This window comes from Chlorocebus sabaeus, chromosome 15 (assembly GCF_047675955.1).
Source record: "Chlorocebus sabaeus isolate Y175 chromosome 15, mChlSab1.0.hap1, whole genome shotgun sequence".
Classification (NCBI taxonomy): Eukaryota; Metazoa; Chordata; class Mammalia; order Primates; family Cercopithecidae; genus Chlorocebus; species Chlorocebus sabaeus.
In genome coordinates, this window is record NC_132918.1 from 49,870,282 (window position 1) to 49,889,210 (window position 18,929).

The window sequence follows — 18,929 nt, forward strand, 5'->3', positions numbered from 1 at the left end:
AGTGTATCTCTTCCTAGTTTTATGAAAATTTTTTTCAGAATCATAAACAGGTATTGAAATTTAGCAAATAATTTTTCTACCTCTATTGAGATGGTAATTTTTAAAATTTGGACAATACGATTATATCACTTTTTGATTATTAAGCCAAACTTGTACTCATAAAATAAATCCACTTTGGTCATGATGAACAGATATATATACTCCTCGGTTTGATCTGCTAACATTTTAAGATCTTTGCATCTCTGTTTTGAACTAGTGTCTCTGGTAATGTTGTGTGCATGCTGGGTGCCCAGGAATAGTTAGAGGTATAAACTCTCATACATGGGTCAGACTCTGTGTAGGTCATTGCTGTGAAAGCTTCATTGAGGCTTGGTTTCCCTCACTCCCATCTACTCTAAGCCAGCTTATCTTCATCACTAATCAAGGGGCATGTCAGAAAAGGGACCATTGTAATGTTAGGCCGCGTGAAATGTGCTCACACTTGGTAGAGTACCCAAACAAGGTCAGAATTAATATGGGATAATCCCAATGTCCGCAGCATAGTAGTATCCTGGAGCCAGCTCATACTGGTTAAAACTTTGGAAATCTTTCAAACTGGCTATTGATTACAGTCATTATTAAAAATTAAATTATATAAGCATACAATTAAATAAATTACATTAAAAACAAATACTGAAAACTCATCACTTTTTAATTATGTTACTACATTTCATTATTATCTTTGCTCTTCAGATCATTTACATCTACCATATCTGTATGATTGGAAACACTCTGTGTTGGTTGGCTACTGATCATCTTTTCCCAATCTGCATTCAGTGGCATCACGTTGGAGCTTAAAATTGGCTGTGGTGGGAGTATTTACATTATGGAAAACAGCAAACACTACAAATCAGGGCTTTTTACTTATCCCCAGAGAGATGGTTGTTAAACATTTACAAGCACATCACTGTGGCAGCGCAGCCATCTGCTCTCTCTACTCCTCTTCCCGGCTTAGCATGCATGTGGGATACTTTACATTTACCAGGTTACCTGTCTATGTACCTTTCCTACTAGAGTATAAGCTCTCCAAGGGTGCAGATTTTATATTCGTTTTCTTCATTGTAGTGTCCTCTGCATCAACAGCAGTGCCTCACACATAGCAGGCCCTGAATAAACGTATTGAGAACAAGCGAGTGAATGGTTTGCGAGTGTCCTCACTTCTTTTCTTGCCGGAGTCCTGCATGCACCAAGTCACTCATCTCTGTGGACTTGGCCTGTTTGCACCAGCTCTCTTTCCCAGCCCCTACTCCCATGGCCTTCATTTAGGCCCTCCTTCCCTCCCTAGAACCAACAGCCTTTCCCTCAATTTCCCCACCTGTACTCTTGTCTCTGGTTTTTTTTTTTTTTTTTTTTTCTTTTTAGATGGAGTCTTGCTCCATCACCCTGGCTGGAGTGCAATGGCACAATCTTGGCTCACTGCAACCTCTGACTCCCAGGTTCAAGCAATTCTCCTGACTCACCCTCCCAAGTAGCTGGGGTTACAGGTAAGGGCCACCACACCCAGCTACTTTTTGTATTTTTAGTAGAGACAGGGTTTCTCCATGTTGGCCAGGCTGGTCTTGAACTCCTGACCTCAAGTGATCTGCCTGCCTTGGCCTTGCAAAGTGCTGAGATTACAGGCATGAGCCACCGTGACTGCTGCCCACCTCTACTCCCACTGACTTGCTAAGCCCCCATCCAAAGACCCTGCATTCCTGCAAAAACACAAACCATACAAAAACACAAACTGGACCTCATAATTCCCACTTCAAATCCTCTGTCGCTCTTGCAACAGCATTTACAAAATCTAATTCTAGGCTCTGGACCTACCTCTTTGTGTCACACATTTGGGTTGTACTTTGGAAGAATGTAATTTTGATAATAACCTAAGGCTCTTTGGAGATGCTTCAGATGTTTAGCATCTGATGTTAGGGTGAGAGAGGAGTTCAAAATCTCCCACCCACATTTGAAACAAATTGGCTTTTATCTATTTATGCACTCAAGTTTTGCATATTTGCAATTTTGTTTGTTTATCCTATAGATAAAGTCTGTTGCATATATTCTTCTCTGGACATTCATCCACTCTCCCTCCTCCTCTGTCCTGCTCTGTGGGTAGAAAGCTGACCTCTGTGGATGACACCAATCAGGCTCCCTTGTTTGCTGTGCTCCTGAGTTTCAGCCAGTGGCAGGCACAGACAGGAGATGAGAGGAAGAGTAAGAGCAAATGAGAATATTTATGCCCTGCTTTCTCCTTGCCAGGCTTTGGTTGGCAGTGGCTGTGGCTGTGTTCCTCCATCTAACCTTGCATCTCCTGTTGGGTGGCTCTCTCTTGTAGCTATAGTTTTTCTTTTCCCAGTTACTGCTCCCTTTTCTTGGTCCTTTGAGCCGAGGGATGCTAATGCTTTTCCCTCCCAGTGTTGCCAGCGCAGGGTTCCTCACACTCAGCTGCTGGTTTCCCTGAACTCTGCCCATATCTCTGTAAATAGTCCCTTTCTTATTGAACTCTCCCTTCAGTCTACCGTTTCAGTGTGCTAGCTGTTTCCTCCTAGAACTCTGACCCGTACTGTTACGGACTGACTATTTGTGTCCCTCCAAAATTCATGTGTTGAAATCCTAACCCTCAACATAATGGTACTAGGAGATGGGACTTGATTAGGTTGTGAGAGTGGAGCCTTATGAATAGGATTAGTGCCCTTATAAAAGAGGCTCCAGGGAGCTCTCTTGCTCTCTGCCACGTGAAGACACAATGAGAAGTCAGCAGTCAGCAACCCACAAGGGGGCCCTCACCAGAAACTGACCATGCTGGCACCCTGATCTTGGACTTCCAGCCTCTAAAACTGTGGGGAATATTTACATTCCTGTTGTTTACAAGCTCTGCAGTCTGTGGTACTTTGTCATAGCAATATGAACTTACTAAGACACATCCCAACCCCTTATTCCTAAGTGTGACTTGCAAGGCCCCACCGTTCATCACTGGGTGCCCCCCTCCACTACCCCGTGTAGCTTCTCCTCTGTTGTTTGGGATTCCTCAACACTCCCCACCGCACTCTAGGCTCTCCACGCTCCAGCACTTGCTTCTGTTGTGCCTTCTCTCCACTGGCCCCGTTGCCCATCCTGTCAGCAGGCAGTTGACACCTGTTTGCCTGTTGGTCTCCCTGAGGTGTAGGGGCACTCTCGGGCAGCAGGAATGTTCTTGAACTTGCACAGAGCTTGGTACAGAGCCATTTGTTGAATCAGGCAAGTAACAGGCAACTCTTTTTTTTTTAAACGCCATCACTGTGTAGTAAATCATCAACATATTATCTCCCTTGGATGGAAATCCCCAGGCATAGGAGCAGTGTTACCGAGGCCCCTGGGGCTGGTTGGAAGAAGGGAAATGACTTACCTTGATCCTCCTCCATGGGCTAACGGGGCTGCACTCACCTGGTACCAGGCCTCCTCCCAGGAAAAGAGCCCTGCTTGCTGAAGAGGCAGAGCAGCTGGGGACACTAACACTGCCACCAAGCCAGGCTTGGCTTGTTCATGGCTCATTTTACTCTAAAACCTAGAAGTGTGTGTGTGAAGGGCACAATTTTATACTTATAACTATATAATGTATAAATACAAATACAAATGTAAATTACAAATATAATTATAATGATAAGCATATAATTTATAATTTATTATCTATTATTGGCCAAATGTGTTACCTGGCCTTAAGAAAACAAGGTTTGGAAATGCTAGGAACCAAACCACTCACTATCTCAAATTCTCATAATCTCACATTTTTCTATTCAAAATAGCACATTGAAGACCAAGCTGTTCTCAGTCTGCTCTTCACTTCTGATTCTAAGGTTATTCTGATTGCTCAGGACAATGCTCTCCGGAAGATCGCCCCCCACCATGGGCCTCACAGGTCAGGGAATGGGTGGGGCTGGAGTCAATTTGTCAAGAATTGTGCAGCATCAGGGCAAGTGTGGCTGGTCCTTTCTCCCCCGTGCTCAAGAGCAACCAGCTCAGCATCACTGGGAAGGGGGAAGAAGAGCTGGGAGGGACTCCCTGCCTTTGGACCTGGCCACAATGGGGACTCCCACCACTCAGCATCCCATTGGCTCTGGGAATGCAGGGAGCCCGGGCCAGCGGTTTCTGGTCTTGAATGTGCATTCTCAAAAATGTCAATCACCTCTTCAAGGAGATGACTTAATTAAGCACCTTATCCAGTGGTTCTCAGCCCTAGTTGAGCATAGAACCATCTAGGGAGCTTTAAAAACTGCCATGGCCCAGCCCTACCCCCAGAGGTCCTGATTTAATTGGACTGAAGAAGGGCCTGTGCACTGGGACTTTTTACAAAGTTCCTCAAGGAATTCTAATGTGCAGCCAGGCTGTCTAATCATATCACCCAGCTCATTACAAATAGGCCCTGAGAATTCTTGTCCTTGTCCTCTAGGAGTTCACCATCTAGCCAGGAACACCTGGGTTTCTCTGGTGTCTGAGTAAAGATCCTGGGTGTCTGTGAGCTCCTTGAATATCAGTGGCTGAGGCTGGAGAGACTTCAAAGTCAAATGCAGAGCCAGCAGACTCTCCCCTCCTGTGCCCTCCCTCGGTCGGGGGTGTGTGTGTGTGTGCACGCATGTGTGTATGTGTGTGCACGCCTATGTGTGGGTACTTACTACCCACTGATGTGTCTTATACCAATAGTCCAGAGAAGCAAACTCAGAAGCCTTAGCGCAGACGCAGGGAGTGAACGCCCTTCAGGGAGGTGGCGGTGAGAGGTCCCAATGCTGTGTTGTGGGAGTGCTGGACGTAGGGCTGGACCACAGAGCAGAGGCCTCTTCTCAAGGGACTGGCACTACTCAGCCTTGGCCAACCTCACCATGAAGGAATGTGGGCCTGGCTTTAACACATCTCCCTAGTTTTCAAGAGAAATCTGAAATCTGGATTTTTCTGTTAAATTACTTGATTTTTCTTTGCTAGGCTCAATTTTATTAAAACACACACACACACACACAAAGTATGATAACAACACAAATCTACACACACACAAAGTATGATAACAAAACAAATCTGTAGGCTGGAATGAGATCCAAGCACCCAGAGCTAGAGGCAAGAGTGCACCAATTTTCTTGTGTTCTGGACTAAAACTGAGCATTTCCACTCCTTGTTAGGGACCTGAAGTGTAATGCTGTGTGGTTCCCTGTTCCTCCGTCTTGGCAAATATGCGCCCCCTGTTCAGAGGCTGTGGCTGGGACCAAGGCCCTGGGGACAGAGACAGCTGCCCTGGCACACATCAACTGCCATATAACGGGGTTACTTGCTACCTGCTTCCATTTCTGTAACACTGTGAGATGAAATATTTGTTTTCTAGTGAAAGATAACCCACACAGGAGCCAGCTGCTAGTGCAGATGACAGAGGAGGAAAGCAAGGGAAAAAGGGCAGCTTTACTCAGAAGATAGGAATGTCAGATGGGGTAGAGTGAGCCAGGGTGCTCATGGGGATCATCAGATCTGTGGGGGACGGTGCCACCATATGCTGTATTCGTAGACAATTACAAAGTGACTAGCAGGACTGGTTTGGCAAGTGCCTCTGCTGGAAATGGGTCATGGAGAGGCCAAACTTTAGAGAATGTGCCAAGCATGGGAGGGGGCTGGATCCGGGTTACAATGTACTCTGGCACTAGGGGGCGGGGGTGGTCATGAGCTCCCAGGATGTCTGCTGCGGACAGGCCCTTGGTCGTGTGTGTGTCTGTGTGTGGGCGCACTTGCACACCTGCAGGGAGCACAATTGCACGAGCAAGCCCGGAGGTATGTGGGGCTCACATACACGGGGACGCTGAGCTGCAGTTTGGGTGGGAGTGGCGGCACAGGGGCCTCCTTTCCTCAGCTCAACTCACTGGGCTTGGGAGTTCCCACTTTGAGTAGGTTGGGAGAGCCAGAAGTTCCCCTCGACCTGGAGATCCAAGCCCTTTCAGGTATTTGGCTCTCTCTCATTTCTTCAGTACTCAGCATCTTCCCAGAGGGCACCCCCCAATCACCCTCAATTATTGGGTCCCTTCTGCTCCCCCGCTGTAGCCCACCCGCTGCTCATCTCCACCCTCTAACGTCATCTGTTTCTTTGCTTGTGTGTCCTATCTCTCCCTTAGAATGTGAGCTCTGATATGGCAGGGCCAGATTTCCTTATTCATGTGCTGGGTGCATGAAAAATGCCTGATAAATACCTGGGAAAAGGTGAGGGAATGAAAGGGCAAGAGATCCAGGAGGCCTCAAGGCCAGGTTCTTGGCTCTGGGAGGATCCTCCCCTCCCCGCTCCTCCTTGCAGTTTCCCATGGTCATCCCAGCTGCTGAGGCACCTCCACCCACCCCTCCATCTTCTCTGAGCCCAGGTGTCTGCTCTGGGCTGTGTGGGAAGGAGCAGGCAGAGGCCCCGCCCGTCAAACGTCCGTAGATCCCTGGGCAGGTGAGACCACAGGGCAGAGGAGCTCAAGTCCCAGTACTCAGGAGAGGGTCCTGGGCCCCTGGAGTGGCATCCTCAGGCCAGGACATGAAGAGCTGAATTCTCAGAGGAGGCAGAGATGGCAGGAGTGGTTAAAGAGGGCTTCCTGGAGGGCCACTGTAAGCCAGATCCTGGAGAGGGTAAAGATGGGGAGGACATTGTTGGGGTGAGGGAAACCACATAAGTGAGGCTTGGAAGCCAAGAAAAGGCAGATGCATCCAAGCTGGCAAGCTGGTGCTGAGATGGGGACTCCATGAGCTGGGAGAGGAAGAGTCCCCAGTTACTGGCTACCTGGCTCAGCCAGCACAGTGTGCACAGAAGGAAGTGACTTCCCCAAGGTCACAGCACAAAAACGATGAAGCTAGGACTCAAACCCAGGCTTCCTACATACAAAGCCACAAAGCCTTAATGCCACAGCCACAGGAAGCTGCCCCTGGCAAACAAAACGACTGAAAGCTGCCTGATGCAGAGCCCAGCCCTGAGGTCAGAGCTGGGAACACTGCCCCTGGGGAGAGGTGCAAGTTTGGTCTTTTGGTGTTCCTCAGGAAGGTTGTCTGCCCTTAAAAGTCTGGAGAGTGCCTCCTCCTCCAGGAAGCCTTCCCTTCCTACTCTACTCTCATCCACCCCGCTTCATGAGCTCCTTCTCACTTTATTATGCTGTACTACACGTCTCTGGGGATGAGACATATCAGCCTGGGCGCTGGGTCCCTGGAAATTGGCATAGTGCGTGCTGTTGGCTGGTACTGCTGAGTGAATGCTATGCCAGTCCTTACCCAGACCCTACACGGACTCTAACTCCTGAACTGCTACCAGCCCAGAGCCTGGCCTTACTTCACACTCACCTTCAGCAATTGGCACTGCTCCTTGATGACAATATACGTTCATCACAGTCACATCCAGCCCCACCTCCAGTCCACTTGGAAACTGGTGTTCCATTGGGTTTGCCCTCCCTGACCCTAAGCCCCTTTGCAGGGCTACCCCTTGGCTCTGGCAACAGGAGGCTGAGTTGTTTTTCCACCATTAAGGTCAGCTTTGCATGGACCCAGGACACAAGCACATTCTCTTGTCCAGGGCAGGCCTTTGCAAAATAGCTGCAGTTTGGGCTCAAGCAGGGACCACAAGTCAGACGAGACAAGAAATGTGCAAAGAGGGAGTCACGTGCCTGGCTTCTACGGGTCTGCGGACAGACCAGGCAGGCTGATGGAGGAAGCTCTCAGGGTCCCTCCCCAGACAACATTTAATACGCAGCTGAAGGACTGAATGACAAACTTTATTAGAAACGCTCCTCATTCATCAGTCAAATTCACATTAAGATGGGGGCAGTGGGGGGGGGCGGGTAGGGAGAGGCAGTGCTGTCTGGGGCTCTGATATCCCACTGCTGTGATGATTTCCAGTTAAAAATGAGCCTGGGCAGAGAGTGTCTGAAACATATAAGAGGTGGCGGCGGAGGCAGCAGCAGCATTCCTGCGAGAGGACCAGGCTTGGAGCGGGTGGAGGATGTGTCTCCCATATCCACCCTTCCAGTCACAAGGCCGCCCCCACAGACCTCAGCTGATAAATAAACAGCACATCACACACACATTTGAAACAGGAAACAGACTCGTACAAGTCTCCTGAAGTGAAAAAATAATTTCCTCAAATAAAGCTTTGGGACAGCCATGCTGCGCCCTGAATGGACGATGCCCAGAGACCCTGACACTCCAGGAAGGCCCCCCAACCCAGGACACATCAGACTTGGGTGTCACCATGCCCCCGGTTCCCCCGTTCCCCTGTTAGCACCTTTGGACTAAGTACTGTCCTCTCCGCATTCCTCTTTTAAAATGCAAATGCTACTTAAAATAATGGTAAGGATATGCTCTTCCCTGGGGCGAACCAGTCAGACTCCTCTTCCCTGAAGAGAGGTGTCTGGGCATCCAGAGAACTGTGAGTCAGTGGCTGGGAAGCGGGGCACGTGGAAAGGGGTAGGTAAACAACGTTCAAAGAGGTAAGCCGGAGGGTGTCTCCACACTGCACTGTCCACTTGCCAGGTCTGCGGTTGGGCCTCCTGGGAACAGTCCCTCAAAGTGGCACAAAGTCCTAAAATGGCATGACAATCCTGCTGCCCTGGCAAGGGGTGTGGGCCAGGAGGGGCACAGCGTCAGGCTGCTTTCATCATTCATTATTCAGAGGCAATTTTCTCCCTGCACTGGCTAATTTCTCCCTGGCCCTGTCTGCAACAGGGTACGCAATAGAAAGTCTCCTGCCTAAATGTTTTATTCATTCTCTTGAATAAGGAAATAGGCTCTCTGATCAATACAGTGGCTGCTGTGTCCTGGTTGGTGGCAGGATTTCCAGCAGGTGCAGACTCCAGGCTCTCTGTGGCTCCGAAGGAGGTGTCTGACTCGGGAAGGCTGCCTCGAGGGCAGTAGATACTGTTGGCAACAGACCTTTCGTTTCCAAAGTTGATACCACATCCTGGTCTTTGAAAGAACTGAGTGTCCTGGGGAGCCGGGGAAGGGTAGATCCTTTCCCCTATGTGCCACGGGACTGTGAATGACAGACGGGCCGGGCCCTGCGTTGTGTGTCTGTGCTGCCTGTCAGGCCCGGTTCACTGGTACTGCAGATAGTTTTTGAGAGACTGAGGCAAGGGCAGGGAGCTGATGTCCCGCAGGCGCTGGCGGCCCAGGGCCGAGCGGACGGATCTCCGGCACAGGTCCATCAGTGGCAGGGGCTCCGCTGCAACGAGAGGGGAAGCAGTTAGAATGTGCCCCGCGTCGTCCTGGCACCTTCTCATCCCAGCCCCCGCTGCACGCCGCCTCCTGCCCGCTCCTCTGAGCTGACCTTCAGGGCCAATGGCTTCTCCTCTGAGAAGATTTCTCTGGTTACATAAGCTGAAGGCGTAGAGCAGTGTTCATCAGACCGTGGAATGCAACCAGTGAGACTAAAGAGGCACAAAATCAATTCAGTGGGTGGTGACCAGCAATAATTTTTTTTTTTTTTTAAAGAGAAAATGGGAGCAATACCCATAGAAAGGACAAATATTGTTTCATGAAAGCCTTGTCTCTGATGTCGGTGTTTAGTGTGTCTTAATGTGAAAAGGACTTCTCACTGCAGGCCATGATGGAAAATGTTTAAAAGCTGCTGGCCTTGGGTGGATCTGCAGAGGGGTTTCCTCTACAGACCGGTTAGATTCTGAGAGGCTGGCTGCCTGAAATGCCTGTGAACCCTCGAACTTCCCCTATAGCTTTCCTTGATGGTCAGCAGCAGGCTGCATTTTCTTCCAGCACCTAGCTCTGGAAACATTTGTAAGTTAAAATCCATAAATAATGGAACCCCGGGACATAGGACCAGTTAAACCAAGTTTAACTAGGTCTATTGCAGACACCTTTAGTAAGATCTTATTCTGGTCCAAGCCCTATGATTAGCCCTGGGGAAACAGGGATAACTAAGCTAACACCAGAGGCAGCTCTGAAAGAGGGCGGGGGTGGAGTGGGAGGTGGAGGCTCATGATCTGGGATTTTAAATATGTGAATCATTTTAATAGAGTGTAATATATGCAATAATTCCTAAATATATAGGTACAGAAACTGGGAATTTCTTACATAGAAGAGCTGTTTGAAAGCTTCAAAGAGAAGACATATGATGGGGTTTTGAAGAGTGAATAGGAGTGTTAAAGGCACATGAGGGTGGAGAAGGTATCCTAGGCAGAGAGAACAGGCAAAGGCAAAAGAGGAATAAAACAGGACAGGCTGGAAGTTTGTGGGGAGAGGAACAGCGCTGATCAGTTAGCACCAGCTGGAAGGAAGATGATGATGGTGGTCACATGGCAACTGGTATGGTTTGTACAGGGCTGGTTTCCCCAATCCTACAGGCTGGAAGCCTGAACCTGCATCTTAATACTTTTTTTTGGTAATAGAATAAATGATATTTCATAAACATCCTATAATGTACTAAGATACAATAAAACTGTTGAGTGGTGAATACTAACACAAGAACTGTGATAGGAATAGTACCACAGAGAAAGGTCCTCTACAGATCCACCCGAGGCCTGCAGCTTTCAAACATTTTTTATCACGACCTGCAGTGAGTAGTACTTTTTACATGGGAATGTAGTCAAGAGTCAAGAATATGTTTTACAGGAATTTTTATTTACCTGAGCTGCACAGTTAATAAGGGGAGCCATTAAAATGAAAGTGGGGCTCGGGGCACATGCTTTGGAAGCTGTGCACAAGAGTACATCCAGCTCTCCTTCACTTGCGGCCAGGCTATCTGCAGGGAGCACTAGAGGCTTCAAACACTCACCTCTGTATCCTCTTTTTAAAACAATTATTTATTATTTTTATTGTATAATTCCACTTGTACAAAACCTCCAGAACAGTCAAATACGGAGACAGTATATTGATCCTCACAGAAAATGAGGCTGGACAGGGGAAGCCCAGCCATGCCCTATTTTCCAGGCCCAGAAGGCTGATCGCTCACCGCCAGTCACCCAATCACTGTGCCTAGGCCAACATTTGACAACCCTACCTCAGGGTGTCCCCATCTCTCCTCCAGCAACACCCTTGTCCCCGGTTCTCCCACTCCCTGTCCCCCATCTGGCATCAGGAAAACTGAGCTGTTAAAGTTTCAAAATCATTGGCAGACCTTAAGAGATTTTCTTATCACTTTAACACCCTGGGCATAATAGGTATTCGACGCCCAAAATGCTTAGCCTTGTCAGCAAACCCAACTCCTTGTGTGTTGCCTGCCCAATTAGGGGCTGAAGAGGACAGATGCCTTTTACCTTCATCTCTCTGCAGTCATTGAAATCAATCTAGAGTCTAAATTCCAAAGGGAGAAAGAGAAGGAGTTCAGAGTACGTTGCTAGCTCTAAATGTGAAATATAAATCCTCTCTCCTCACTTCTGAGGGGAGAGTAAACTGACAATCCCAAAGTGCACAGAGAAAGTCCTTGAGTTCCTGCCCCCACTGTGGAACGTTAAGAGCTCAGAGAATGCCCAGCATTGGCTGTGCCCATTCCCTTGGCTCTTCTTTCTCACCTCCCCTGGCTTTGAGGCTTTTCTTAGAACTACCAAATGTCAAAGCTTGGAAATAATCACCTAGATAGGAAGTGAAGCACAGAATTTTCCAGTATGGGAACTATTCTTAGAACTATTTTTTGACCAAAGTTAAAACTGAAAAAGAATCACTATTCACAAAGGTGAATATCCAAACGGCCGATAAACATATGTAAAAGTGCTCAACTTCATGAATCATCAGGAAAGTAGAAATTAATACCATAATATGACTCTGCTACCTACCAACAAGGAAGACTAAAATGATGATTTCCTCTTTCCTGTGATGCCTGAGACTGAAGTCTGGAGTGATGAAGACCTCTGATAGGATGTGCTTAGAAGTTGTCAAATATTTAGCCAAAATTCATACCCAGAGTTAACTGCATAGCCTGTCCTCCAATCCAAGTTTGCTCAAACAGCGGTGATGATTCCAAGATTGTCTATGCAGGCTCAACTGATGAACAAATAAATGTCCCGGACACTGTTAGGAGCTATTAATGTGGTCTTTTCTAAAAATAGGCTTTTCTTCTACTTTTTATTGTCTACTTATATTTAATTTATATATTAATGTAAAAATGAGGACTCATATGTTTGTCTATTTCTAAATTTGTATTCAGTCTGTAACCCTCAGATGTAATTAACCTAATGAAAAGAAGCGGCAGGCCACTGCAAATTCTGTGAGACAGGAAAAGAACACTGGTGCTCTCTTGAAAGTGCCACCTCCTGGCTGGAGGCCAACCAACTCAGGACATTACAGCAACTCACGACAGAACAACCTTGCTCCATGGAAGAAGAAAACAGGAGTTAATTCCACTGCCTGCCAAATCCTGGCTAACCAGTGGTTCCCAAGTCTGTCCATATTACAACCTCACTGCTAGCATAACCAGCATTAGAGAAAGCCAGTACACTAAACATATCTATAACCAAAGACTCTCACAGAGTCTACTTCACTCCCCTGCCGCCTCCACCAGAGCAGGTGCTGGTATCCATGGCTGGGAGACCTGAAGACAGATCACATCACAGGACTCCTTGAAAACATTTCCCAGCACCAGCCCAGAGCCTGGTAGCCCCGCTGCATGGTTAGACCCAGAAGAGCAATAACAATCTTTGCAGTCCAGCTCTCAGGTAGCCCCATCCCTAGGGGAAGCAGGAGAGCACCACATTAAGGTGGATAAAAATCCAACAAACAAGTATCTGCTGTCTTCAAGAGACTCACCTAGCACATAAGGACTCACATAAACTCAAGGTAAAGGGGGAAAAGAGATATTCCATGCAAATGGAAACCAAAAGCAAGCAGGAGTAGCTATTCTTATATCAGACAAAACAGGCTTTAAAGCAACAACAGTTTAAAAAGACAAAGATGGGGCCGGGTGCGGTGGCTTGGGCCTGTAATCCCAGCACTTTGGGAGGCCAAGGCTGGTGGATCCCAAGATCAGGAGATCAAGACCATCCCGGCTAACATGGTGAAACCCTGTCTCTACTAAAAATACAAAAAATTAGCCGGGTGTGGTGGTGGGCACCTGTAGTACCAGCTACTCGGGAGGCTGAGGCAGGAGAATGGCGTGAACCCAGGAGGTGGAGCTTGCAGTGAGCCGAGATCACGCCACTGCTCTCCAGCCTGGGTGACAGAGTAAGACTCTGTCCCAGAAAAAAAAAAAAAAAAAAAAAAAAGACAAAGAGGGACATTATATCGTAATAAAAGGATCAGTCCAAGAGGAAAATATCACAATCCTAAATATAAAGGCACCTGACACAGGAGCTCCCAACTTTATAAAACAATTATGACTAGACATAAGAAATGAGATAGACAACTACACAATAATAGTGGGGGACTTCAGTGCTCCACTGACAGCACTAGACAGTTCACCAAGACAGAGTCAACAAAGGAACAATGTAGTTCAACCATACCCTAGAACAAATGGACTTAACAAATATTTACAGAACATTCTACCCAACAACTGCAGAATATACATTCTTTTCTTCAGCACATGGAACATTCTCCAAGATAGACCATAAGATAGGCCACAAAACAAGTCTCAATACATTTAAGAAAATCAAAATTATATCAAGTATCCTCTCAGACCACAGTGGAATAAAATTGGAAATTAACTCCAAAAGGAACCCCCAAAACCATACAAGTACATGAAAATTAAATAATCTGCTCCTGAATGATCTTTGGGTCAACAATGAGATCAAGATGGAAATGTAAAAATTCTTTGAATTGAACAATAATAGTGACACAACTTAAAAAACCTCCGGGATGCAGTCAAAGCAGTGCTAAGAAGAAAGTTCATAGCATTAAATGCCTACATCAAAAAGCTGAAAGAACATGAACAGACAATCTAAGGTCACACCTCAAGGAACAAGAGAAACAAGAACAAACTAAAGTCAAACTCAGCAGAAGAAAATAAGTAACAAAGATCAGAGCAGAACTAAATGAAATTGAAACAAAAAATACAAAAGATAAATAAAACAAAAAGCAGGTTCTTTGAAAAGATAAACAAAACTGATAGACCATTAATGAGAATAACCAAGAAAAGACAAGAGAAGATCCAAATAAGTTCAATTAGAAACAAAACAGGAGATATTACAACTGATACCACAGAATACAAAAGAGCATTCAAGGGGCTTATTAACACCTTTACACACACAAACTAGAAAATTTAAAGGAGATAGATAAATTTCTTGAAATATACAACCTTCCTAGATTAAATCAGGAAGAAATAGAAATTCCAAACAGACCAGTAACAAGTAGTGAAATTGAAATGGAAATTTAAAAAATGCCACCAAAAAAAGTCAAGGACAAGATGGATTCACAGCTGAATTCTATCAGGTATTCAAAGAATTGGTACTAATCTTTCTGAAACTATTCCAAAGGATAGAGAAAGAGGGAATCCTCCTTAAATTATTGTATGAAGCCAGCATCACTAATTATCAGGGAAATGCAAATTAAAACCACAATGAAATACTCCTGCAAGAATGACCATAATTTAAGAAATAACAGATGTCAAAAAATAGCAGATGTTTGTGTGGATGTGGTGAAAAGGGAATACCTTACACTGCTGATGGGAATGTAAACCAGTACAACCATTATGGAAAACAGTACGGAGATTCCTTAAAGAACTAAAAGTAGAACTACTGCTTGATCTAGCAATCTCACGCTAGGTATCTACCCAGAAGAAGATAAGTTATTGTATGAACAAGACACTTGCACATGCATGTTTATAGCAGCACAATTCACAATTGTAAAAATATGGAAACAGCCTAAATGCCCACCAACAAATTAGTGGATAAACAAAATGTGTGTGTGTGTGTGTGTATATATATATACACACACACACACATACATACACGCATGCACACGCACACACACCTTGGAACACTACTCGGCCATAAAAAGGAATGAAATAATGGCAGTCACAGCAACCTGGATGAAGTTAGAGACCATTATTCTAAAAGAAGTAACTCAGGAATGGAAAACCAAACATCTATGTTCTCAGTTTTAAATGGGAGCTAAGGTAGGAGGATGCAAAGTCGTAAGAGTGATACAATGAGGCTGGGCATGGTGGCTCACACCTGTAATCTCAGCACTTTGGGAGGCTGAGGCGGGCAGATCATGAGGTCAGGAGTTTGAGATCAGTCTGGCCAATAGGGTGAAACCCCGTCTCTACTAAAAATAAAAAAATTAGCCGGGCATGGCGGTGCTCGCCTGTAGTCCCAGCTACTCGGGAAGCTGAGGCAGAAGAATCACTTGAACCTGGGAGGCGGAGGTTGCAGTGAGTCGAGATTGTGCCACTGCATTCCAGCCAGGGCGACAGAGCGAGACTCTATCTCAAAAATAAGTAAATAAATAAATAAATATTTAAAAAATAAAAAATGATAAAATGGACTTTAGGGACTTGGGGGAAAAGGTGGGAGGGGATTGAGGGATAAAAGACTACACATTGAGTAGGGCATCAAAATTTCAGAAACTACCACTAAAGACTTTTTCCTTGAAACCAGAAACCACCTGTTCCCCAAAAACTATTGAAGTTAAGAAAGTAAAAAAAAAAAGAATGACTAAAATGAGAAAGATAGTATTAAGTGCTGATAAGAATGTAGAGCAACCAGAATGCTCACAATGCTTTCAGTGGGAATGTGAACTGCACAACCACTTTGGAAAGCTAGGCACATTGACTAAAACTGCTGAATCTCCTGGGCAATCACCTAACAGAAAAGCATATGCATGTTCACCAAAATGTACATTCACAAATGCTCATAGGAGCATTACTTGTAACAGCACCAAACTGGAAGCAACAATTCTACTATCCATCAACAGTGCAATGTAAAAATAAATTGTGTAACTTTATATAGAACACTAATCAACCACAAGAATGAAGGAACCACAATTATATGTAAAAGCGTGGAGGAATCTTTCGACATAGTTTTGAGTGAAAAAAAGTAAATTTTGTGTGACATCTTGTGTATAAAAGCAAAAGCAAGGTGATGAAGTTAGGGCAGAGGTGACCTTAAGGGAGTAGTTAAAATGGGAAAAGTCACTGCATCCAGTTATGATGGTCTGTTTCTGTGACGGAAATTGGTGGAGATCTTGGCACAGAGATTGGTGGCTTAAGCTGCTTCCCTGGACCCTTTGAAGTCTTCTCTGCCTGCAGTGAGAAGATGCCAAGACACAAGTCACTACCCTACCCCAACCCTGTATTTATATTTGAAAAAAAAAATCAACATCTTAGGGTCAAGAGGTGAAATTCTCTTGTGGTAATTTTAGACAATGGTCAGCAGATGGGGGAGAGTTTGAGCGACAGTCCTGAAAGCTGAACTCAAATAGACCTGGGCACTGCTTGTTTTCAAGGAATGAAACGAGGAGGAGCCACATACATGTACAAGCACACACACACTCTGTGGCAGACACTGCGCTCATCAGTTATCCACAGAATATGGCTTTGGTGTCTGAAGCCTCAGAATTGCTTTCATGCCCCTGAGACTCCCCTCATGCTGCTCCTTTTGCCTAGAACACTATTCCTTGTACTTCCTGCCAGGAGCATGCTTCATCTTTCCAGACACAAATCAAGTGTCACCTCTTCCTCAATGACTTGGCTCTTCTGCCCTCAGGGTCTGCACCTGTTAGGTGTCAATCCACTTACTTAATCATGCAAATTGTCAAGTGTATCATTACCTGTAGTAATGATATTTCTAAAATATGGCATCCCTATATTGACTGGCCCTGTCATGGGCAACAGAGACCTCAGCTCCCATCTAGGAAGCATTTGGAATTTGGAGAGTTTTCTGTTGACAAGCTTCACTGTTTCCCCAGTAAAAAGGGTTGTGACTACAGCTGGGACACAAGCAGCATCTTCAGACGAACTCTGTGCCAACAAGCATCATCCACACAGATGGTCCCCACAGTCCAGGTGGGGCCCTCATTTTTCCCTGGGATAGGGAGCTATCAAGTTACTTCTTGTGCACAGAGGAGTGTTGCACAGGAAAATAGTCCTAAATAATGCATGGCCTTCCCTAGCAACGCTGCAAAGCAAGGATGTGAGAAACCTCCAAAGGGGACAACTCAGAACAGGGAGTGCTTGAAAAATTCCATTCAAATGTTCCAGCTGAACTGCATGGGGCTGTTCAAAGGACGAAGGCAGGGTGCTCAAGAGGGCAGCCTGGGCCCACACACTGCACCCCTCCCACCCAGCGTCTCTCTGAAATGACAGAAGATTCGCTCATGTGTGCATGCGTGTGCACGAGAGACAGGATAAGGGTGCTGGAAAACAAGAAAGGCCATCAGCAGCCAGACATTATGGTAAATTCCAGGAAGACAGGAAGCAGGTGCGACAGGATGGTGGAGAAATCAAGCAGCGAGACCAGTAGCCTTGTGTACCAGGGGTGCACAGGGTTCTCACCAAAAGAGTCCCAGAGGAATCCCAAGCTCCAAGGAGTAAATATAGGGTAATCCTCAAAGAACTGTAATCCCAACATCTGGGACAGTTGTGTTCCTGTCTGCCCCAGTTGCAGAGCCTGATCTAGCTCTGTTTGAGCAGGGCAGCCTTTGGGAGAGGCTCCTGGAGGTGTCAGGGTCCAATAGAGAAGCTGAATAAAGCATGGGCAAAACCTCCACAGCAGAGGTGGGCAGGATTTGTGGGAAAGACACCTCCACTTCGATGAAGAACTCAAGGGTCTGGCCTTCCCGTCAGCTCCCTGACTCAGTACTGACAGGAGAGTGTGTCTGGCAAAATATTTTCACCCAGACTCCTTACTCTCCCAGGCTAAGGGGAGCTACACTGTTGCAGAGCAAACAGCAGCTTCCTTTTCGGATGTGTGCAGTGGCTCTGAAAGAAGAGCTTCTATCCCCCTAGTCTGAAAGTTACTCAAGGAGGCATTCCAGCAAAATGAAAAAGGAGCCCTAGAAACAGGATGGTACCCACCTCCGGAAAAAGAGGAGAGTGAATGTAACCCTGAAGTGAAGGAAGGTAGAATGGAACAATTTGAAGTTCTGTTGGATCCTGATGCTTAGTAGAACCTCTTTCTAGCAGCTGACTTTGCTAAAGAGCCATCCCCCGATGATGCTCTGTCCCCCTCACCTCTGACTCCAGCCCTCAGCTTCCCCACCACTCAGATCTTCCACTGCACCCTTTGAAACTGCCACTCCACATACAGAAAACTGCAACCCCAGCTTCTTCTCTGTGAGCTCCCCTCCACTGCCTTAACTGGACCAAGCATCTGTCCCAGCACCCCACTGCCCTTCCACCTTCTCTGGGGGCTGTGTACTCACTCAGGCCTGGAGGCAGGGCACGGCCCCTCCTGGCTCCTCTGCCACATACAAAGCTCCACACCCACCTTCCGGTTGTGAGAAATCCCCCTTCCTGTGTGGTTCACACCACCTGGCTCAGTCCCCTCTCCACTCCTTGATGCGGTCATCCACTGACCACTGGCCCCATGTTTGTCAGGGCTTTGGCCTGGCCTCCCACACCCTCTCTCCACCCACACCTGCCACCCCTTGATGATTCCTCCACAGGGATCACTTTCTCATCACTTAGGCTCCTGATTCTTGACTGCCAGATCCTCAGGGACCCTCTCCTCCACCCAGCCACTATTACCTGGACCACCATGAACCTCAGCATCACCCCTAAACCCATTCTTGCACCCCAGTCTCTGACCAATGAATCGCCACACTCCACCTCCCTCCCCACCGACCATAACCATTATTTCCCCTCAGGGAAACCTGGAGGCCACAGGGCCGTCTCTTAAGATCTGCTCAACCCACCAGCCTTCTTTTTCTTCCCCTCCCCTCCTCATCCAGTTGAACAATTTACTATTGCCAGGAATCAAGGGTATGGGGCCAGGCAGGCCAATGGGGTAGCCAGTGAGGGGCTGTGGGAGGGGCAGGGCCAGGGACTAGGAAACGCACTGGGAACA

General features: G+C 46.7%; 1 protein-coding gene across 1 annotated transcript in view; it reads right to left on the reverse strand.

Moving 5' to 3' along the window:
- Positions 1–7,736: 7,736 nt before the first annotated feature.
- SPSB4 (splA/ryanodine receptor domain and SOCS box containing 4) overlaps positions 7,737–18,929 on the reverse strand; it is a 72,691-nt gene continuing 61,498 nt past the window's right edge. The window contains exon 2 of the mRNA XM_008008913.3: positions 7,737–9,202. Within this exon, the coding sequence (XP_008007104.3) occupies positions 9,075–9,202 (128 nt within the window). The 3' untranslated portion in view covers positions 7,737–9,074. The remainder of the gene's footprint in view (positions 9,203–18,929) is intronic.